General features: G+C 49.7%; 1 protein-coding gene across 4 annotated transcripts in view; it reads right to left on the bottom strand.

Moving 5' to 3' along the window:
* Nucleotides 1–605: 605 nt before the first annotated feature.
* Nucleotides 606–23,120, bottom strand: part of ARHGAP40 (Rho GTPase activating protein 40) — a 48,705-nt gene continuing 26,190 nt past the window's right edge. Inside the window, exons 4-16 of one of the 4 annotated variants that reach the window (XM_063802961.1) lie at nt 22,020–22,095; nt 21,373–21,521; nt 16,301–16,466; nt 13,272–13,363; nt 12,234–12,311; nt 11,686–11,845; nt 9,312–9,394; nt 7,331–7,537; nt 5,060–5,200; nt 4,122–4,291; nt 2,561–2,616; nt 1,443–1,502; nt 606–917 (exon numbers count right to left, since the gene is read on the bottom strand). In XM_063802961.1, the coding sequence (XP_063659031.1) occupies nt 799–917; nt 1,443–1,502; nt 2,561–2,616; nt 4,122–4,291; nt 5,060–5,200; nt 7,331–7,537; nt 9,312–9,394; nt 11,686–11,845; nt 12,234–12,311; nt 13,272–13,363; nt 16,301–16,466; nt 21,373–21,521; nt 22,020–22,095 (1,557 nt within the window). In that variant the 3' untranslated portion in view covers nt 606–798. Of the gene's footprint in view, nt 918–1,279; nt 1,503–2,560; nt 2,617–4,121; nt 4,292–5,059; nt 5,201–7,330; nt 7,538–9,311; nt 9,395–11,685; nt 11,846–12,233; nt 12,312–13,271; nt 13,364–16,300; nt 16,467–21,372; nt 21,522–22,019; nt 22,096–23,120 lie in introns of those variants that run through there. The other 3 variants (XM_063802962.1, XM_016937908.4, XM_063802963.1) reach the window with 3 other exon arrangements.

Raw genomic sequence — 23,120 nt, 5'->3', positions numbered from 1 at the left:
AGTGGAATTAAGCTCGAGATGCCTCCAGTGGTAGCTTGCTTGTGATTGGGCACCCTTTTATAGACTGCCTCCCCCTCTTTCTCTCATATCCCCACTCTCTTGCATTTCTTAGGACCACTATTTGCATTTGAATCTTTGCCTCACATTTTGCTTCTGGGGGAACCCAAACCGAAAACACTGGATTATTGTGAAGATTAAATTTGTGAACCTCTTGGCACATAATTAAATGCTCAGTGAACTCATTGTTAAGTGAACAAATAAGCGAAGCCTCACCTGGCCTGAGGATACAGACCCAGTGCAGAGGAGAAGAGAAAGGGTGAGACCTGGGACTGTAGGAGATGAGAGGATTCCCAGAGAGGCTGTCCCTGCAATGCCCCCACCCTTCAGCAATGGGTGTCATTACTCCATGCCTCCCCATTCTGAGTTCTCTTCCTGTCCTCCCGCCCCCGGTGGTTGTGGGTTCAAGGCGTGGCTGGATCACATGGGCCAGAGCCCTTTGAGCAGCTCAGCAAGATGCTCTCGTCACCAAGCTCCCATGTCAACTCGCTGGGAAGGACAACACCTACCGAGCACTGGACTGGAGAGAAAAACAGGCAAAGTAAATGTGACATTGAACTTATTGTGCGTTTACTGTTTAAACAATTACATTTACATATTATATCATATTACAAAATGACAAGATTGTACAAATCAACATGTAAGGCATGAGAGCTGTGAAGCAAAGTCTTCCTCTGTCCATTTCTCCCGGGACTGGTCATGACTACAATGTTGGCTTCCTCTCCCTGAGGCCTTAGCCCCTCATCCTGAAAGGATTCTGAGAGGGCAAGGGGCTTGTCCAAGGTCACAGAGCTCTCCTGGTTTTGTCTCTGGTGCTGCTGCTACTACACATTGTAGGGCCACTTTCGAAACAATTTTGCCTGGGGGGAAAAGACCCCAACTACCTCTTGATAAAGGTGCTGCATTTTTAATTTTCCTCCAGTCTGGAAGCCACAGACAGAAGCCCATGGAGATCCAAGCGCCCCAAGTGGTGGCGTCATACAGCAAGCTTGGTGTAGGAAGCAACTCTCTGGAGGGCTGGGGGGTGGAGGGGAGTGAGGGCTTTGTGTGCACGGTTAAAACATGAGAGCTGTGAAGGGAAGTTCTTCCTCTGTCCAGTTCTTCCAGGGCTGATCATGGCTACAGTGTTGGCCTCCCCTCCCTGAGGCCCTAGCCCCTCATCCCCTCTGAGTGGAAAGAGCACAACCCCTGAGTCTATTTCTGAGGGGTCTGAGAGGCATTTCAGAGAAGGATGCCTTGGAATAAAACTCAGACCTTCCCCTGGAATAGCTTTGTTCTCATGCTGGGTACATGGACACAGAGCCAGCAGGGGAGAGGAGGAGGCATCCAGGCTGCTCCTGAGACTCACAGGGTTTAGGTGGGGTTCTGTTTAAGGACCCACTCACCATGCGGGTTGGCACGGTACAGATCTAAGAGGTAGGCATCTGGGTCCAGGCGATGCTCATCTGTGGGAAGAAGGGGTGAAGGAGGTTGAGTGGGAGGCTGTAGGAGATGCTGTTCCCCTGCACAGAGCCCTTCACCAGGCAGTGCACTGTCCCCTGGCTGTATGCATCTTGACTGCTACAGCTCACAGCTACCTCTTTTGCTGGAGAACTGAGCTCCGCTGAGGGAAGATGCCTTGCCAGAAAAGTGACACCCCCTTTCCCCCGGGAAGCCCACGGTCGATGACTGACGGACACAGACGTACTGAAGACCAGTGCCCGTGCCTCAGAATGCAACAACTCTGATGTGATTTGTACTCTAGAGCCACCTAGTGGATCAGGCCAAGCTCCAGGATGCAAACACTCCTGGCCCCTGCCCTTTCCCTATCCTCCTTCACTCTGTCCCTTGGAACCCTTTTCCTGAGGGGCACCCCCTCAATGCATCGTGTACTGCTGAAGACATGTTTTAGCTTCTGCTTCTTGGCCAGTGGCCATCAAAGTGTGGCCCCCCGACCAGCAGCATCTGCAACTCCTGGGAACTCATCAGAAACACACATTCTTAGGCCCCGCAATCTGTGTCTTAGCCCTCCAGGGGATCCTGAGGTTCTGGTAAAGTCTGAGGATCATTGCTCTAGAGAATGCAAAGGGAAACAGCTGCCCATCCTTGGTTCCCACAGAGCCAGGGACCTCCCAGAGCTGGATATATGTTTGCAGAATTCCTTAAGGACTCCTTGGGCCCTAGGCCAGGGATGAAGTCCATCCCACCTAGGGTGTCCCAGAGGCGTCGGTTTCACTGGTGCTACTGCGAACCTTCACACTAAACAAATCTTCTGCATCTCTCTGCAAGCCTGAGGCCAGCTCTAGGCAAAATCCAAACTCCAGGATAGGCTCCTAAAACTTGCACAGGCTAACCTTTAACCTTACAGCAGGACTCCACCTGGTTTCATTGAAGACAGAGACCTGAGGGGAGGGCTCATCTGCAGGCCTACTCTGGCCTCCCACAGAAGGGCCCCATGAGCCTTTGAGGTCGAAGAACTCCCAGGGACCCGGGCTCTGTTCCCGTTTCCCACAGTGGAACTTACTGATATTCCCTCCAACTTCATAGAGGAGGATGTTGGCTGATTCCATGGACCTGTGGCTGTAAAACAGAGAGAGAGAAAAAAAAAAACTACTGCCTTTTTCTTCTGGAAACATCAAGACCAACAACTGTGCATGGCCCCCAGCCCTGGAAAGGGCAGTCCTCACTGATTTTTGGTCCTGCTGGGGAGAAGAAGCATAAGGACTCTCCTGAGAGAGCTGGAGTCAGTGACAGAGTCCAGCACCCAGGGGCTGGGGAGAGGTAGCTGGAGGGCACATGGTGAGGCTCAGCCAGGGCTGCACCCCGCTGCAAGGCCCCTTTCTTCTGGGCATCAGAATGGAGACTGCGAAGGCAAGGGAATGAGTGGTGACAGATGGGGACAGGAGCCTGCTGTGAGGGGAAGATTTTGAGTCAAGATGGATTATGGACATTGTATGATTACATATGATAATGATGCCTATCATGTAAGAATCACAATTATTATATGATAATTATGGGTGTCCTGAGTTCAATTCCATGGCCTCTTTTCTGCCATGTGGCCTAAGGCAAGTCCCTTCTCTTTTCTGAGTCTTAGTGCTCCCATCTGTTCAAGGAGGAGCTGGACCAGATACTTGCTGAAGATGACAGTCTGAGGGTCCCTTGTGCCAATGCCAACAAGGAAGCTCTTGAGGTCTCAGGCTGTTTCCCGTACCCTAGGAATGATGGCTGCACATCAGCCCCCGACCTTCTTCCAGATCCTTGGCCAGGCTCTGCTCCTTGCTGCAGGACCTTTACCGTGCAGTTTTCTGTGCCTGGAAGCCTCACCTCGCTCCCAGATGACACCAGCTTCCTTGGCTTCCAGACACATTGTTCCCTGCATTTCTTATGAAACCTAATACAGTTTGTAACTTGATCTTTGATTCGTGACTATCTGCTTTATATCCAGCTCTTCCTCAGGACTGTGAGCTCTTAAAAGCAGGACCTCTGTCTGTTCTTTTCATGGCTAGTCTATAATTCTCTTAATACATGGTGGGCCAGGTGCGGTGGCTCACGCCTGTAATCCCAGCACTTTGAGAGGCTAAGGTGGGCAGATCACTTGAGGTCAGGAGTTTGACACCAGCCTGGCTAACATGGTAAAACCCTGTCTCTACTCAAAATACAAAAAAATTATCCAGGCATGGTGGCAGGTGCATGTAATCCCAGCTACTTGGGAGACTGAGGCAGGAAAATCGCTTGAACCTGGGAGGAGGAGGTTGCAGTGAGCCAAGATCGAGCCACTGCACTCCAGCCTGGGTGACAGAGCTAGATTCCATCTCAAAACAAACAAACAAACAAACAGAAAAACATGGTGCCTGGTGGTAGGCATTCATTAAATACCTATTAAAATGAATGAGTGAGTGGTGGTCATCATGATTATTACTTGGAGCCAAGAAACTCTCTAAGGTTGGAGAACCCATCTGACCACCCCAGAAAGGGAAGGCCAGGTCAGGCCAACAGTATGTGTAACCCCCTGGTGGCCTTCAGCTCTGGGGTGCAGAGCCCTCCCTGCAGGGAAGAGGCTCCTGCCTCCAGGAGGTGCCTCTTACTGTAGAAGGAGGCTGTCCATGTCCTCACTGTCTTCTTGACCCTTGGAACCAGGGCTGAGGTGCTCTGTGAACTGCCTCAGGACGTGGGCCACTTTGGTGCTGGGGGTGAGAGGCACCTTCAAGGGGTCCTTGATAGGCCAGACCACCTGGATCTTTGCCACCTTGGGAGTCTGCAGAGAGAGAGAGAGAGAAAGATCCATATACATAGGAGTCAGCTTGCCTGGAGTTCAAACATGGATGCATAAACACGCATACATGGCACTTACACAAATGCCCACGCTGAAAATCACAAGATGCACACACATGCACACTGGCCACTTGGGCACAGATCACAGACATACACATTCCAGATGTGTTTGTGTTTCTATGCCTATGTTTGTGTTTCTATGCCTGTGTTTCACACTTGTACACACAGCAGGAGTACATGCAACGCACCCACAAACACAGACATGTAGGTTTGTATAAAGACCCATCACCTACACTTCGTGCATGGTGCAGCCTCGACGCTCATCAGTTTCTCTAATCGGGACTTTAATAAGGAACCGTGTTCAGGACCCCTCCTAGGAATACTCAGTATTTTTGGAAGGCTCTTCCCTTCTACTATCCCCCACCCAGCCCCAATCACCTCACACCCCGCAGAGCGACTCCCATTTTCCCAACCCTCGGCCAGGGGCTGCCTAAAAATGGGGCGGCGGTGACGGTTTCTAGGGGAAGTCTCCGAGTCACTCCATTTCCCCTCCCCAACCCGCTTCTAAGCCCTCGTTTCGCAGCCACGCCTCCTCGCTCCCCGTGACGGCGCCGCAGCGCCCCCTGGTGGCCTCACTGTGCCGTTGCTGGCAGCCCGGTAGCGGGGACCTGGAGGAAGGGAAGCACCGCGCCCCAGGTGTCCTCCTGTCGCCTCGGCCCTTCTCCACCTGTCTGGGGTCGGGGGCACTCACCGCCTCGAGGCCGTCCCCCGCCTTGTCCCTGTCTGCGTGCATCCTCCGCAGCCAAGTCTTGAGGCCTGCGTCGCAGAGCTGGGGGCGCCTGCTTCTACTGTCGTTCAGTTTTCGCACCTGGGCGACCAGGAAAGAGGCGACCTGGCCAGAAAGGATCAAGTTTTGGCAGGGGGATAGGACTTCTGGGGGCGAGAGGCAGAGCCCCCTCCAGGGTCATCGTGGCCTCTTCCCTGGCACAGCGTCCCACAGGGCTTGGAAATATGCATTTGTTGGACACGGGACGGAAGCACTGGTTTGGTGGAATGAGGAGGGGGCATTCAGCCCCTAAAGTGGACCTTGGAGTAGGGGACCCTGAGAGTGGAGCCCACCCTGAGGCTTAGTGGATAGTGGTCCCCTCGACAGAAGCTGGAGGGTCCTGCACCTGCTGAGGGATAGCTGCTCACTGGCACACTCAGGCAGGGGTGTCCCCAAAACACACCTGGAGCAGGCTCTGCTCTGAGAACCCCCAGACAGCCCACACTGGGGGATTCCTACAGAGACCTCCAGATCAACCCATGCCTCTCTGTGGGATCCGAACCCAGCAGAGTCAGAGAACCCAGACTCCATGGACCCTGCTAATAACATGTTTCTGTCTCCCAGGGTCTGACGAAACTGGAGTCGATTCTGAATTCCCCTCTTTGCTATGTGTGTGCTGTCTAAAGGTGACACACACGGGGAAGAGCGAGGGTGATGGGGGTTCTCCCCTTTCACTTTTTCTACATCTATGTTTTCTGAAGCTTTTCTAACAAGAAAACATTCAAGAATTTCTTGAATTTTTAAAGCGTCCTCCAATAAAAAGAAGTATTACAATCCAATGTCTTTTAGTAGCAACATTATCTCAAAGGGCTGAGTGCAGAGAAGAAAGGAACTATGGGGGTGTAAGGGGTGTATGAGGGAGGAGTAGGGGACTTTCGACAGAGGAGTTGACTCTTGAACTAGGAGGTCTTGAAGAATGAGCAGAGGACACCAGGCTTCTGCCCTTAGAAAAAAAAAAGGGAAGGGAATTCCAGGCAGAGTAAACTGCATAAGCAAAAATTCAGAAGTGTGAAGTACTAGATTAGTTTGGAGTGCCAGCTGGCATTTGCTGTGTTTAGAACACAGAAGAGTGCCCAGGCAGGGTAGGAAAAAAAGTGGGAACAGTCAGAGAGGGCTTCACTTGCTGGTTTCTGGAATAGGAAATCTAACCTAATGACCATGGAAGAAGGGAGGGATGGGGGAAGGACTGTGGGTGGATGGATGGGTAGATAGTGGGATAGATGCATGGTTTGGTAGATGAGTGGATGGATGGATGGGTAGATAGTTGGATAGATGTGTGGTTTAGTTGGATAGATGCATGGTTGAGTGGATGGGTGAATGAGTGGGTGGATGGATGGATTGGTAGATGAGTGGAGAGATGCATGATTGGTGGATGGGTGAGTGGATGATAGATTGGTGTATGGGTGGATGGGGGAGTTGGAGGAATTAATGGATTGATGGGTGGGTAAGTAGATGGGTGGGGGGGATAGGTGGGTGGGTGAGTGGGTGGGTGATGGGCAGTTGCATAAATGGATGGGTGGGTGGATGGATGGATGGGTAGGTGGGTGAGTGGGTGGATGGATGGGAGACTGAATGGAAGGATGAATGAACAGATGGAGGGAAGAGGCTACGCATCGCTAGGTGAGAAAGCAGCCTGGTCAGCAGTGGTAGATGGTGCTGCCTTGTGTTCACAGGAGTCTCAAGAGCTGCAGGGGTCTCAGTGCTAGGGGCACCATGCATGCTGACACCGCAGAGGGGCCTCTCTCCTGCTCTGGCTCCTCCCCTTGCTGTCACTTGTTACTCAGGGCAAAGCTCACGGTGGGGGCAGGAGGGCAGGGGTATCCCTGTTATCTGGTTCTGGGCTCTGTCTTAGGCAGGCCCTGTGATCCTGGGCCTCAGGGATGGGGCTTTCTCAGCAGCATAAAAGCTTTGATGTGAAGGAATTATTTGCAGGAGTTGGGGGAACTCCTGCAATCTGGGGTAGACCAGATGGCAGCAGACTGACTGAGAGGCATGGCAGTGGAGACAGAAAGTGAAGACACTTCTTCTTGGTTACTAAGGCAGGGGGAGGAAGAAAACACAGGCCTGTGCAGAGGCCAACAAAGGTCCTGGAAGGGACACACTAGGGAACTGAAAGGACAATGCCCAGGCTCCTGGAGTGCAGGGGCAGCACATAAGCTGCACCCAGAGGGATACCCAGCGCCCAGCAGCACTCACCGTCCACAGCAGATCCTGGTAGTGCACCATTATCTGCACCACCTCGGCTGCCCCTTCTGCCAGCTGCTTCTCCTTGCCTTTGGGGAGCTTGGGGGGCCGCCCTTGGTGCAGAAAGAGGTTAGGGGCCATCACGGTGGAAACATTCCTCAGAGTCATCTTGTTGTGCTGTTCCCGGGCCACCACCTTCCTGAGGAATTCCAGCAGTGCCTAGGGAAGGGTGCAGAGCCTCCCTCAAATCTCAGCCCATCCCTGGTGCCTCCCCACCATCCCCAGGGCATTCTGATGAATGATAGGAAGGAGCCAGGAGCTGGGAGGGCAGCAAGAGGGGCTCCCATTCCAGCTGTGTCACCGGCCCACTCCATGACCTCTCTGTGTCTCCGTTTCCTGCTCTGCAGTGTGTCCAAAACTCTTTCCCTCCCCTGCTCCCTCAGAGACTAATGAGACAACTGGGTCAGACTTCAACTTCCAGGTAGAAAAGGGCCACAGGTCTGGAACATGGGTCATTTCCTGGTGAGGCCCAGGATAGCTCCTTCTTTCTGGAGTCTGGGTCTACCCAAAATGCAAAGGAAGGAATAGAGAAGCAGAGATGCTGGGAGAAGCAGAGACGCTGAGAAGAGCAGCAGAAAGTGATGAGAGCTACCATTTACTATGTATTCTTTGTGTTCCTGGGCCTTTAGTTGGTACATGTCATTTAATCCTCACAGAAACTTTATAAGGTAGGTTTTTTTTTTGTTTGTTTTTTGTTTTTTGTTTTTTTTTTTTTGAGTCAGAGTCTCACTCTGTCTCCCAGGCTGGAATGCAGTGGTGTGATCTTGGCTCAGCTCACTGCAACCTCTGCCTCCCAGGTTCAAGCGACCCTCCCACCTCAGCCTCCCAAGTAGCTGGGATTACAAGTGTGCACCATCACACCCAGCTAATTTTTTTATTATTGCATGTGTTTTATAGATAAGGAAACAAGCTTGGAGAATGTGCCAAGAGTCACATAGCCAGTAAGGACAAAGGGACGGAGTGAAGAAGGGAGGGAGTGAAGAAGGGAGGGAGGGATGGATGGATGGAAGGATGGATGGATGGATGAATGGAGAAAGAAAAGATTAATAGATGGATGAATGAGAATAAATGGGTGGTGGAAGGAAGAATAAATGGAAGGGAGGTGGGAGGGAAGGAGGGAGGGAGGGAGGAAGAAAGGAAGGGAGGGAGGGAGGGAGAGAGGATAGGAAAAGAGGACACATATTGAGTACCCTGCAAAGCATCATCTTCTACCCCATGATTCCTCATGAGTTAGCTTTTATGATTTCCAAAACAATTAGACAAGATGCTATTAATGCTATTATCATCCTCAGTTTACTGAAAAGGAAGCAGAAACTCAAACAGGAAGACCCGGGGCCTCCTCATAGGCTGATCCTGGAGGCACATCTTGAGTCTGACTGAAGGACAGTCAAGACGGTACAGGGAGCTGGGCCAAGGCCCAGCATCCATTCCCATACGACAGGGGGAATTTGCTAAGGGTCTGTTTCCCAAACTGGTTCTGCATGGAACACCAGTGCCATGCAATGCTTTCCACAACAAAAGAGGTCTGTGATCAACTGAGTTTGGAGAGTGCTGCATACTCTAATCCCACTTGGAGATTCTCTCAAAGCCTCAATATACCAAAGGCTTTGAGAAGTCCTGGGGAGAAAAGTATTCTTAACCTTGTTTCATGAACTCTGTGTTTACCCATCCATGCTTGGCCACAAGGTGCTAACACCTGTTAGCACCACGTGGAACTGACGCTCTGCAGTGCCCACTCCGGGACTATCCCCTTTCAGGACTCATCTACTTTCTTTAAGAAAAAGTCTCAAGAGAGGTTTGTGTGGGTCATCACTGAACCCTAGCACCTGGCAGAGTTGTTGAATGAATGAATGAATGAATGAGCACATTTGAAGCCATGGCTGTGGCTGTGGGCTGAGATGGCAGAGTGGTGGTGGTGCATGGTAACTCTTACCTTTAAGGCATTTCTGTTGGGTTCTGGGAGGATGAGGATGAGCAGGTGAAGAACCTGCAGGCGCTGCTTCAGGTTGGGGATGTCTGCGGGAAGGGAGGGACCTCAGTCTCCATGGGAGGCTCAGGGACTCCCTCCCTCAGTCTGGTCTCTTCTTGGGGAAATTCCAGAGCTGGAAAGCCAGGGGACAGCCAGGAATCCCTTTTTTCATAAGGTGTGGGACTATTTCCTTGTCTAATGTTGGCTCAGACAGAGCCCTGACCAGTGCTGGTGGAGAGGTTCACTCGCTATACTTTGTGTAACAAAATAAACACACGCATGCATGTGCAGGCAAGCACATGCCGCACAGACCTAGATGCAGTCCAGGCTGCAGCCCAGGGTCAGAAATGCAATGAACCAGCAAATCACCCTTAGGAAGGGAGACAGAGAGCTCAATGGGCCCAGATAGAAGGTTTTCATGAAACCCTCTGTGTTGTGAGGGTTGAAAAGGAAAAGCTGTCTCACACCTGGTGTCAGGATCTCCGGGGAGAGGAGGTAGGTAGGAGGAGGTAGTAGTTACAGATTCAAAGAAGGAGTTCATCAGAGCCAGACAAGACCCAGCAGCTGAGAGCTGGCTGGAACCTGGAGAAGAGCTGCGTAGGAGACAGAGGCTGAGCACCCTGGGCGCCAGGCCTGCGACCCCATATGACCTACCTACCTACCTTCCTTCCTTCCTTCCTCCCTCCCTCCCTCCTTCCCTTCTTTCCTTCTCTCACTTATCAACAAATATCTATCAAGTACCTGTCAGGTGCTGTGCTCAGTCTAGGAATCTTGGACACAATAGTAAAGGAGGAAAACAAAGTCACAGGCTCATGGAGCTTACATTTCAGAGAGGAGACATAATACACGAGCAAAGAATAAATCAGAGTATGATGGGCATCATTGCATCATTATAGAGGCTGGCAGGCAGCATGATGTGTGGGGTCACGGAAGGCCCCTCGCAGGCAATGACAGCCAGCTGAAACTTGAATGGCAGAAAGCAGCCAAATGAGGGTGGAGGGAGGTTCCATTCAGACACAGCAGCAAGTGCAGAGGCCCCAGGGAAGGAAAGAGGAGGGGGAACAGCAAAGTGAGAGAGCCTGGCCAGACAGTGGGGAAGGAGGGGCCCAGGAGGAAAGGGGGCCAGAAATAGGCAGGACCTGAGCCGGAGGAGGTGGGCCTAGTAAGAAGTGGAATCTTATTACAAGAGTGCTGTGGACGGTGGGCAACAGCATAGGGAAGGAATCTGATTTATGTTTTGCAATGAGGTTGAGGCCAAGCCTGATGGTTCATGCCTGTAACCTCATCACTTTGGGAGGCCAAAGTGGGAGGATCGCTTGAGGCCAGGAGTTTGACACTAGCCTGGGCGACATAGCGAGACCCCCGTCACTACAAAAAAATGTTAAACAAGTATGCCAGGCGTGGTCTCATGTGCCTATATTCTTAGCTACTTGGGAGGCTGAGGCAGGAGAATCACTTGAACCCAAGAGTTCAAGGCTGCAGTGAGCTAGGAGCATGCCACTGCACTCCAGCCTGGGTGACAGAGCAAGACCCCATCTCTAAAAAAAAAAAAAAAAGAAAGAAAGAAGAAAAGAAGAAAAGAAGAAGAAAGAAGAAAGAAGAGGAAGAAGAAGAAGAAGAACAACAACAACAACAACAACAACAAACAAAACGCTGAGATCGTGAGAATCAAAGGTCAGAGAGGACCTCTCAGGATCCCTGTCCCTAGCTTGGGGGTAGAAATCAGACTGCCTGAGCCTTGAAGCTTTTTGGAGAATTCAGAGAGACAGGGAGAACCTCACAGTTGTGAGTGAGATCTCAGGAGAGCTGCTGTATTTTTTTGAGAAAAATAGAAGTGACTATCTTTGTTCATTGTGGATTGTGAAGAAGTCCAGACAGGAACATATATATGCAGACTATACATACAGCAAGGTCCGTGCAACACATGCTGATCTGCAGATGTGCACACAGATGGACATGCACACACATGTCTGCCCACAGATACACAGGTAATGATGCTGATAAGCTCAACCCCATGGATGTCAAGATGTGAAGGAAACTAGTCCACTCATCCATGTGAGAACTAATAGGGACTGTAGTGTGCAAAACCTTAGCCTCCTCTCCTCACACACCTGCACACATGCCATACAACACACGCAGGACACACGTGCACATGCGTATGTGCACACATTGGGCTCACATGTTCACACTTGCTTCTTCCCCCATCAGTTGGACATTTCTGGAACAGACATTTCCAGGAACACGGAGTCCTGCCTTTGCATGGCTTCCCCTCTCCAACCAAGGCCAGTGACAGCCAACTCTCCATCCCTGCACAGGCTAAGGGCTTGGGCACACTCACTAGGCACCACGGCGAAGGCCGGGAGGTACTCAGCTGTGAGCAAAGGTGTCGGCAGCTTCCGGATGAACCTTTTGAGCAAATCAGAGGCGTCATTGTGATGAACCTCGTCCCAGCTAAAAAGGCCAGCATAGAAGTCTCTCTCCAGTTTCTGTTCCAGCCCCTACAGGAAGGCGGGGCATGAAAACACAGTTGGCCCAGGGCTCTGGTAGAAGTTGCTCTACCACTTCTCTGGGGCTTGGTTTCCTCATCAGCAAAGTGGGGACAACAAGAGCACCTCCCTCGTGGGATTGAAGTAAGGACGAAATGGTCTAATGTGCGTGTCACTGAGCACAGAGCTCTGCTCATTAAACGTAGGTGGTCTGACTCCAGGGCCCACACTCTCTGCCACCATGCTCATCATGCCACCTTCAGCCTCTCAAACCCTCGACCCACACAGAGACCAAAGACAGATCACTGGCGAGTCAGGGACTGGTTTCCCTCCCGGCTTAACACACATGTGAGCATGGGGGAGATGCAGCCTCAGTGAAGCCAGGAAGCCAAACCATTACCTTGACCCTGGCCTGGGATCCGGGCACCCTGAGAATGCCTTCCATGTCCAGTCCTCTCTTTTCCAAACAGGACAGCAGCTGTCAGAAAGAGAAACCAGCATTTAAACCAGGAACCGCTGAAAAGCAGGATTCAAAATGGTGTGTTTGTCTCCCATGAAAATCAGAAAGAGGGGAGTACCAGGAGAAGGGTTTCCTTCAGAATAATATTAGTTTTTGTGACCACTTCCATGAGCCCAGCATTCTGAGAGCTTCATATACATTTTTCTCATTTAATCATTGATAAGAGGAGGATACTGTTATCATCATCCCAATTTACAGATGTTGAAAGGGAGGCTAATGAAAGTTCAAAAATCCACCCTTGACTTTAAGATTCAGAAGTTAAAAAGAAAAGAAAAAAAAATCCACCCCAAGGATCACTTGAGGCCAGGAGTTCGAGACCAGCTTGGGCAACATAGTGAGACCCTGTCTCTACAAAAAAAATTAAGACAAAAATTTACTTATTTATTTATTTACTTATGTATTTTTTGAGAGAGTCTCGCTCTGTTGCCCAGGCTGGGGTGCAGTGGCATGATCTCGGCTCACTGCAAGCTCCGCCTCCCGGGTTCACGCCGTTCTCCTGCCTCAGCCTCCCAAGTAGCTGGGACTACAGGTGCCCGCCACTACACCCGGCTAATTTTTTTTTTTTTGTATTTTTAGTAGAGATGGGGTTTCACCGTGTTAACCAGGATGGTCTTGATCTCCTGACCTCATGATCCACCCGCTTCGGCCTCCCAAAGTGCTGGGATTACAGGTGTGAGCCACCACGCCCAGCCAAGACAAAAATTTATAAAATAAAAACAACAACAACAATAACAACAACAGCAAAAATCCACCCCAGGTCTCTGAGCCAGCAAGTGCCAGAGCCAGAATTTGAACCCAGGTCTGCCTGATTATAAAGCCCATCCTTTCGCCCCTTTGCTGGATGTCTCCTGACAATGGTCCCCCGAGCCAGCCTCTGAAGGATTAAATAAACCCAAGCTGGGGGCGGGGGCGACTTACGGCTTGAAGGACCAGTGGGACCTGTGTGCTGGGGAGGACTTTGTGGTCAGCTTCTAGCAGGCTGTCCAGGGGCACACCAAAGAGGCGAGTTTCTGCAGAAAGTCAAAGAGCAGAGGCACATTTCACTTCTTGGAATGATCACTGGGCTCCGACCTACAAGATCTCCTGGGCAACTAGAATCAGACCCCTTTTCCTGTGGAAGGACTGAGCTCTCTAGAGAATGGTTGGACCCAAACCTCTCCTCTTGAGCAGAACATTAGGCCTCAGCAGTAATGTTTTCATTAAAACATTACGGCTGAGGAGATATGTCTCAGAGCAGAAAATCTTAGCTGGTTAAAGAAGTATTGAAAGGGCCAGGTGCAGTGGCTCAAGCCTGTAATCCCAGCACTTTGGGAGGCCGAGACAGGTGGATCACCTGAGGTCAGGAGGTCAAGACTAGCCTGGCCAACATGGCGAAACCCTGTCTCTACTAAAAACACACAAAAAATTAGCTGAGTGTGGTAGCGGGTGTCTGTAACCCCAGCTACTTGGGAGGCTGAGGCAGGAGAATCGCTTGAACCCAGGAGGCAGAGGTTGCAGTGAGCCAAGATTGCACCACGGCACTCCAGCCTGGGTGACAAGAGCAAAGTTCTGTCTCACAGAAAAAAAAAAAAAAGTATTGAAAGGGAAGCACGCTGCTGCTCCAGAAGGCACCGGGTATAAAAATGTAACAGCAGTCCTGGGTAGAGCTCTGGCTCTGCAGGATGGGCCAGGTCCTAGAGAATGTATTCCCTGGGTCAATCTTAACCACCCTGGCTTGAGGTCTTCTCAGGCAAACTCTCCTTCCACATTTTCTCCACACCTTCCTTTTTTCTCCCTTCTCTGGCCTACCCCACCTCTGCTAGATTCCTCCCCCGGTCTTTTTTTATTCACCATCCTCTTGTCTTTAAAGAAGCAAACCAAAAAACCAAACCAAACCAAACCAAAAAATCACAATGCATAATGTTGACAATGATGCAGTGAAATGAACACTTTCATACACTGCTGAAGGGCAATATTATCTCAGGAACTTAACTCATAAGTATAATCTAAAGTAAGCTAAGATGCATTCAAAAGCATATATACAGCAGTAGTGATTGTGTCTTATAATAGGAAAGACATGGGCATCAAAAATGTCCACTAATAGGGAAATGGTTAAATATATTAGAATACATCCACGAGGAGGAAAATAGTGCAGTGATTAAAAATCATGTTTTCACCAGGCAAGGTGACTCATGCCTGTAACCCCAGCACTTTGGGAGGCTGAGGTGGGAAGATCATTTGAGCCCAGGAGTTCGAGACCAGTCTGGGCAACATAAAAATACTGCATCTCTACAAAAAATACAAAAATTAGCAGGGCATGATGGCACATACCTGCAGTCCAAGCTACTCAGGCGGCTGAAGTGAGAGGGTCACCTGAGCCTGGGGAGGTTGAGGCTGCAGTGAGCTGTGATCATGCCACTGCACTCCAGCCTGGGCAAGAGAGAGAGACTCTCTCTCAAAAAAATAAATAAATAAATAAATAAATAAATAAAAATCATGTTTTCAAGGAATATTTAATAGTTGTGGTAAATGTCACTATTGTTCTAAATTCATTACCCCTCTTTGTATCCACACCCTCTGCCATGTGAATTTGCAAATCTTCCCATTAGGGAAGCACAGTGTACTTCCTCACCCCTTGCTAGGCCATGTGACTAGTTTGGACCAATGGCATGGTAACCTACAAGATGCAAGCAGAGGCTTAAAATGCATTGTGTGGTACAGTTTGCCCTCTGAGCTTCTGCTGTCACCATAAGAACATCCTCCAGACAGCCAGCTGGTCCCAGGAGGATGAGAGACCTGTGAGCATACCTACACTCAGCCAACAACTTGGAGCTAAGCCTAGATCAGCCAAGCTACGCCCAGTTTACCCATAAACATGTGAGCAAGAGTAAAGAATTCTTAAGTCATGAGTTTGGGGGTTGTTTGTTATGTAGCATTATCATGACAACCACTAAATGATACAATAACTGGAAAATGTCCATAATTCTATTATATATAATATTCTATAATATAGATCTATAACTATAATATATTCTATTATATATAATGGAATTATGAAACAGGGTCTCATAGTTCTATATATATAGAATGAGACAGAGTCTGTCTCTGTCACCCAGGCTGGAGTGCAGTGGCATGATCAAGGCTCACTGCAGCCTTCACCTCCCGGGCTCAAGTGATCCTCCCACTTCAGCCTCCCGGGTAGGTGAGACTACAGGTGTGCACCAGCACGCCTGGCTACTTTTTTATTTTTTGTAGAGACGGGGTCTCACTATGTCACCCATGCTGGTCTCAAACTCCCAGGCTCAAGTGAGCCTCCCACCTCGGCCTCCCAAATTGTTGGCATTACGGGTGTGAGCCACTGCTCCCAAACCATAATTATATAATATTAGGTGAAAAAAGGATACACACATATACACACAAAGGAAGATAATACACTAAAAGTGCTTTTCTGAATTATATTTTTTCCTTTTTGTATTCTACTCTATTTCACAAATTTCCCACAATGAGCAGGAATTGTTTACATATGCAGAAAAAAAAATGTAAACAGAAGGAATATAGAAGCTGAGCATGCTGGCCAGGCGTGGTGGCTCACACCTGTAATCCCAGCACTTTGGGAGGCTGAGGCAGGCAGATCACGAGGTCAAGAGACCAAGACCATCCTGGCCAACATGGTGAAACCCCGTCTCTACTAAAAATACAAAAATTAGCTGGGCATGGTGGTGCACACCTGCAGTCTCAGCTACTCGGGTGGCTGAGGCAAGAGAATTGCTTGAACCCGGGAGGCGGAGGTTGCAGTGAGCCGAGATCACATCACTGCACTCCAGCCTGGTGACAGAGTGAGACTCCGTCTCAAAAAAAAAAAAGAAAGAAAGAAAGAAAAAGCTGAGCATCTCTTGCTGGGAGAGTCCGTGTGCAGCTCCCTATGAGGACTGTGGCCACAGGGCTTTCCCTGGGCCGGGGCTGCTCACCTGCCGCTTTCCACTTCCCCGCCTTGCTCCTCTTCAGGTCCAAGCCGAGGATGTCACAGAGCGCGGTCAGCTCTATGAGGGCCAGAGAAGGTACCTTCCTCATATCCTGCAGGGACAAGTCTCCTATCCTCGTCACGCCAAGTCTGCCTTTGGGGACGGTAAACTTCTATTAACAGAGAGGGAAGTAAAGACAATTTGTCAGGCTATGAGTCTGATGTGTATTTTGGGGCTCCCCCTTCTCCCCAGGGCATTTAGGCAGAAGGAAGAGCAGCGTGGATAAGAGCAAGCACTCAGGAGGAGTCTGTCCTCAAGTCAAGTCCAAGCTCCACCTCTTGCAAACGGAGTGACATTCTGAGGCTCTGATTCTCCATCCATAATCATAAAATAGAGCCTACCTCAGAAGGTTTTTGCATGTTTGTTTGTTTTTTTCTTTGGAGACACGGTCTTGCTCTGTTGCCCAAGCTGGCGTACAGTGGCATGAACACTGCTGACTGCAGCCCCGACCTCCTGGGCTCAATTGATCCTCCTGCCTCAGCCTCCTGAGTAGCTGGGACTACAGGTGTGCACCTCGACACCTGGCTAATCTTTGTATGTTTTGTAGAGACACGGTTTCTCTATGTTGCCCAGGCTGGTCTCAGACACCTGGGCTCAAGCAATTCTCCCACCTCAGCCTCCCAAAGTGCTGGAATTACAAGCATGAGCCACGGCAACGGCCTCATAAAATTTTAGTGGGAGCAAATGACCTAATGGATATAGAGTGCTTGGTACAGTCCCAAGCACATAGCGAAGCCCCAAGAAACAGAAACTGTTTTCACTGCCTGCCCTCCCACAAGAGGACCTGGAGAAGAGGGATCACCCCATGGGCTTCTTATTATTGCTTCTACTCTGGTCCTTTGTTCCTCTGCCTCACCGGCTCTGTCCCCAGCCTTGGCCATGCCACCGGCAGAAATAAAGAATGCTCAACCGTGCCATCTAGAGGCCACCTTGGGAATCTGCAGGCAGCTCCAGGCTTTCCTGCCGCCCAAGGTCAGAGAAGGCAAGCGGGAGGGCCAGGCTTGTTCAGCACTGCCTGGAGGGCGTGGCCGGACCACTTCCCAGTGCCCCTTTCGAGTGCTCAAAGGGAAAGAAATAGTAATTGATGCTTATAATACAGCCTAGTGCTTGCGGCATGGGCTATGGAGTCACATCCCCCGGGGTTCAAATTCTGACTTTACCTGTGAGTGCACGCAAATAATTTTACCTGTGTGTTCATCTGCAAAATGGAAGTGATAACAGTATCTACTTCACAAGACTGTTGGTGAGATTAAATTCAATAAAGTGTATGAAACATGGTGCCTGACACATAGTGAGTACTCAATACTTACTACTACTTTTTAGTTTATTAACACAATTATCACTAACTTAATAGATTGAAATTAAATCAAATATGTGAAGTACTTGGCATAATGCTTAGTGTGTGGTAAAAGATCAATATGTGATGTCTTTAGCATTATTATTATTATTCAGAGGAGAGTCTTGCTCTGTCACCCAGGCTGCAGTGCAGGGGCACAATCACAGCTCACTGTAACCTTGAACTCGGCTCAAGTGATACTCCTGCCCCAGCCTCCTGAGTAGCTAAGATTACGGGCACACACCACCACATCCAACTTTTTTTTTTTTTTTGAGACGGAGTCTCACTCTGCCACACAGGCTGGAGTGCAGTGGCATGATCTCTGCTCACTACAATCTCTGTCTCCCAGGTTCAAGCAATTCTCCTGCCTCAGCCTCCCAAGTAGCTGGGATTATAGTTGTGCACCACCACACCCAGCTAACTTTTGTATTTTTAGTAGGGATGGGGTTTCACCATGTTGGCCCAGCTGGTCTCAAACTCCTGACCTCAAGTGATCTGCCTGCCTCGGCCTCCCAAAGTGCTGGGATTACAGGCATGAGCCACCATGCCTGGCCCACACCCAATTATTTAAAAAAATTTTTTGTTGAGATGGGGTCTTGCTATGTTGCCCAGGCTGGTCTCGAATTTCTGGCCTCAAGTGATCCTCCCACCTTGGCCTTCCAAAGTGCTGGCATTACAGGTGTGCGCCACCATGCCTGGCCCTTTAGCATGATTAATTATTATCATCATTCATAATTTAATGGAGAAACACTGTCAAAGAAAAAGACAAGATAATGTTGAATATTAATTATCTCTGATGTTTTAGAAATAGAAACTCATTATTAAAAAATTTTAGGCCAGGCGCGGTGGCTCACGCCTGTAATCCCAGCACTTTGGGAGGCCGAGGCTGGCGGATCATGAAGTCAGGAGATTGAGACCATCCTGGCTAACACGGTGAAACCCCATCTCTACTAAATATACAAAAAATTAGCCAGGCATGGTGGCAGGCGCCTGTAGTCCCAGCTACTCGGGGGCTGAGGCAGGAGAATGGCATGAACCCAGGGGGCAGAGCTTGCAGTGAGCCAAGATTGCACCACTGCACTCCAGCCTGGGCAATAGAGCGAGACTCCGTCTCAAAAAAAAAAAATTTAGGCCGGGTGCAGTGGCTCACACCTGTAATCCTAACACTTTGGGAGGCTGAGGCGGGCAGATCACCTGAGGTCAGGAGTTCGAGACCAGCCTGGCCAACATGGAGAAACCCTGTCTCTACTAAAAATACAAAAATTAGCTGGGTGTGGTAGCACATGCCTGTAGTCCCAGCTACTTGGGAGGCAGAGGCACAACAATCACTTGAACGTCGGGGGTGGAGGTTGTAGTGAGCCGAGGTTTTGCCACTGCACTCTGGCCTGGGCAACAGAGTGAGACTGTTTCAAAAAAGAAAAAATTAAATAAATAAATAAATAAATATAAATGTTATTTGATGTACTATGATTAATGGAAAATATTATCACTAAGAGAAACTAGGTGCAGAGTACGTGGGAGTTCTGTTTTTGCAACTTGTTGTGGACCTAAGAAAATTCCATTTGAATGAGTGAAAGTACTCTCACATTGGAATAGAGGCTACTGCAGGGGGTGGGGCTGGTTTCCTAAGCAGTAGAGAGTGGTGGTCAGTTGGGAAGGCTCCGGGGTCAGGCTGCCAGGTGTTCCTGTCCTGGCCTTTGTGGGAGCCAATTCTGTCACTTCTCCTCTCTGAGCACCATGATATGGTTTGGCTATGTCCCCCGCCAAATCTCATCTTGAATTCCCATGTGTTGTGGGAGGGGCCCTGTGGGAGGTAATTGAATCACGGGGGCAGGTCTTTCCCAGGCTGTTCTTGTGATAGTGAATAAGTCTCACGAGATCTGATGGTTTTAAAAAGGGGAGATTCCCTGCACAAGCTCTTTTCTCTTGTCTGCTGCCACATGAGACGTGCCTTTCACCTTCCACCATGATTGTGAGGCCTCCCCAGCCATGTGGAACTGTAAGTCCATTAAACCTCTTTCATGCCTTTATCAGCAGTGTAAAAACAGACTAACATATGCCACTTCTCTCTTTTTTTTTTTTTTTAGGTCTTGCTCTGTGGCCCAGGCTGGAGAGCAGTGGTGCAATCATAGCTCACTGCAGCTTCAACCTCCAGGTACAAGTGATCCTCCTGCCTCAGCCTCCCAAGTGGCTAAGACTACAGGCCTGCACCATCACACCTGGCTATTTCAAAAATTTTTTGTAGAGATGGGGTATTGTTATGTTGCCCAGGCTGGTTTCAAACTCCTAGACTCAAGCAATCCTCTCGCCTTGGCCTCTCACATTGCTGGGATTACAGGCGTGAGCCACTGTGCCTGACCCTACTTCTCTTTCTTTCTATCATATAGTCAGGGAGCAATGAGGGCACTGGAAGCCTTGGGAACAATGCGCTGGGCCAGGGCAGCCCTCAGTAAAATGTTACCTAAGATTGCATCGACTGCATCATCACGTGGTCAAAGAAGAAACAGTTCCTTTAGTAACAGAGGGACTGTGAAAGACTATATTTACTCCATGAGAGAAGTCAGAATAGTGGTTATTCTGCAGGGAAAGGAATTACCTGGGAAGGGCATGCGGGCACTGAGGGGGTGGTGGGGTAGGAAGTTTCTTTTTCTTTCTTTCTTTTTCCATATTACAAGCCATCAAGCAAGGAAGTTTCTGTACTCATTTGGTGGTATTTACACGGGCATACACACCAAGCTGTACCTGGTAAATATCTGTGCACTTAACAGCGAGTTATAGTTCAATCTTTAAAAACCTAACTATCAATGATTACATCCTATTTGGAAGGAACTATGCTGGGATAACTGAATATTTTGGGAAAAAAGAACGGCCAGGCGCGGTGGCTCACACCTGTAATCCCAGCACTTTGGGAGGCTAAGGCTGGAGGATTGCTTGAGCCCAGGAGTTTGAGACCAGCCTGGGCAATGTAGGAAGAACCTAACTCTAAAAAAATTTTAAAAATTAGCTGGGCATGGTGGCATGCAACTGTAGTCCTAGCTGCTTGAGAGACTGAGGTGTAAGGATAGCTTGAGCCTGGGAGGTTGAGGCTGCAGTGAGCTGGGATGGTACCACTGCACTCCTGCCTGGGTGACGGAGTGAGACCTTGTCTCAAAGAAAAAAAAAGAAGGAAAGAAAGGAAGAAGAAAAGGAAGGAAGGAAAGAAGGAAGGAAGGGACGGAGGGAGGGAGGGAAGGATGGAGGAGAAAGAAAGGAAAGAAAGAGAAAGAAAGAAAAAAGAAGGAGGAGGAGGAGGGAAGGGAGGGAGGGAGAGAGGGAGGAAAGAACAGAACTAAAATATTGGGTCTCTCTCTGTCACTCCAGGCACTAAAATTAATTTTAAAAGTAACTAGAAAAACATGTTGATGGACGGTTATGAGCTTGCTGGAGGAGGGAGGGCTTTCTAAGGATAAAAACAAAGAGCATGGAGACAATACTGACAGGACTGTTAGACTGTAAGCATCCTGCTCCCCAGTCTTGATACCCAGCGGTCACTCAGTAAATATTTGTGGTACTAATTAAATGAATGAATGAATTAACAACTTTTGTGCTGGATGCCTGTCAGTGTGGAAGGTGTGAAGAGATGGGTGCTGGTGCCTGAGCACAGGGGGACCTAGCCAACCAGCCCTGTGGACAGCATCCTCACCGGCAGGGAACCCTTGCCCCAGGCAGAGGTGCCTCCCCGGGATGGCCTGCCCCTCTGCAGGAGCACCGCAGCTTGTTCTGAGTAGGCAGAGTCCATGTTGAAGGCTTCTTCCCTCCCAGCCTGCTCCTGCAGCCCCCCAGGCTCTGCTGCTGCAGGGCGGGGGAAACAAAGCAGAGAAAGGCAGTGAGAACTGGCTGCCAGGAAGAAGTGTTTGGGTTTGGGACTTAGGCCCTTAGTCCTAAGAAGTGAGCTCCCAAGCTCAAGTTCAAAGCCCCAGGATCAAATCATTAGGTTTAGGGCTCAGGCTCATTGCCCAGGAAGTGATTTCCTAGCTATGGCCCATTGCCCCCAGGAAATGATTTCCTAGCTAAGACCCTCACTACCCCAGGAAGTGATTTCCCAGCTAAGGCCAATTGCCCAGGAAGAGAATTTTCCCATCTTGAGCCCCATGGGCCTGATGGCAACAGCTCACTTAAGGGCCCAACCTGTCCCCTCAGGGCTCCTCCCTACTGCCCTTGAGCAGGGAAGGCAGGGAGTCAGCAGGAAGCAGGAAATGCTGGGAGGTGTGCACATTCTCTTACTTCACAGAGCAGCCCTTTATGCAGCCTGGAGGATTCTCAGGGCCCTGGAGAATGAAGACCACTTACCTGGAGGAGACTTAGAGGCCCTGGAACTGAGCTGGGCCCCCTTCATACCGGAGTCCCCATTCTCTGATGACATTTTCTATGCAAATTACAGACAGTGCCCAATTACTCATGTGGGAAGCTGACAATGCTCACACAACCCCGGGAGACAGAAGCCACCCACAACCCCTTTTCACAGATGGAGCCACTGAAGCCCAGAGAGGCTGAGTTACTTGCCCAAAGTCCCACAGCTGCTAAGTCAGGGAATGGGCACTGGGGCCCAAGTCTGGCTGGCTCCAAAGCCTGTGGTTTTAATCACTGTTATGCCACTTCAGAGATGCTCCAAGAAAGATGATGCCCACAATCTATAAGGCTTCAAGTGTCAGCAGGATACACAGTGACAATAAAAAAGTATTTTGTGCCAGCCGGGCGTGGTAGCTCACGCCTGTAATCCCAGCACTTTGGGAGGCCGAGGCTGGTGGATCACGAGGTCAGGAGATAGAGACCATCCTGGCTAACACGGTGAAACCCCGTCTCTACTAAAAATACAAAAAATTAGCCGGCCATGGTGGTGGGCGCCTGTAGTCCCAGCTACTCGGGAGGCTGAGGCAGGAGAACGGCATGAACCCGGGAGGCGGAGCTTGCAGTGAGCAGAGATGTCGCCACTGCACTCTAGCCTGGGTGACAGAGCGAGGCTCAGTCTCAAAAAAAAAAAAAAAAAGGATTTTGTACTGATAATGAGGTAGGAGGTGGGACTTTGGCTGAAACAAGGAAGAGGCAAAAACACCTCTCCATAAGACATGCCCACAGTGCCATGACAGTTTACCATTGCCAATGGCAACACCTGGAAATTACTGCCCCTTTTCTAGAAATTTCTGAATAACTCACCCCTTAATTTGCATGTAATTAAAAGGCAGAACGGCTCCTGAGCTGCTGCCCTGGACACACGGCCTATCGGGTGGCCCTGCTCTGCAGCAGCAGTCACGCCACTGTATCACTGCTGCCTCCATAGTGTTGTTTTCTTCTACCACCAGCTCACTCTTGAATTCTTTCCTGAGTGAAACCAAAAGCTTCCAGAGCTAATCCCCAATTTAGGGGCTTGCCTGCCCTGCATCAATAACAATT

Source organism: Pan troglodytes, chromosome 21, assembly GCF_028858775.2.
Source record: "Pan troglodytes isolate AG18354 chromosome 21, NHGRI_mPanTro3-v2.0_pri, whole genome shotgun sequence".
NCBI classification, from domain to species: domain Eukaryota; kingdom Metazoa; phylum Chordata; class Mammalia; order Primates; family Hominidae; genus Pan; species Pan troglodytes.
Note: the sequence above shows the minus strand (reverse complement) of the source record. Positions and strands in the feature narration are given on the sequence as shown.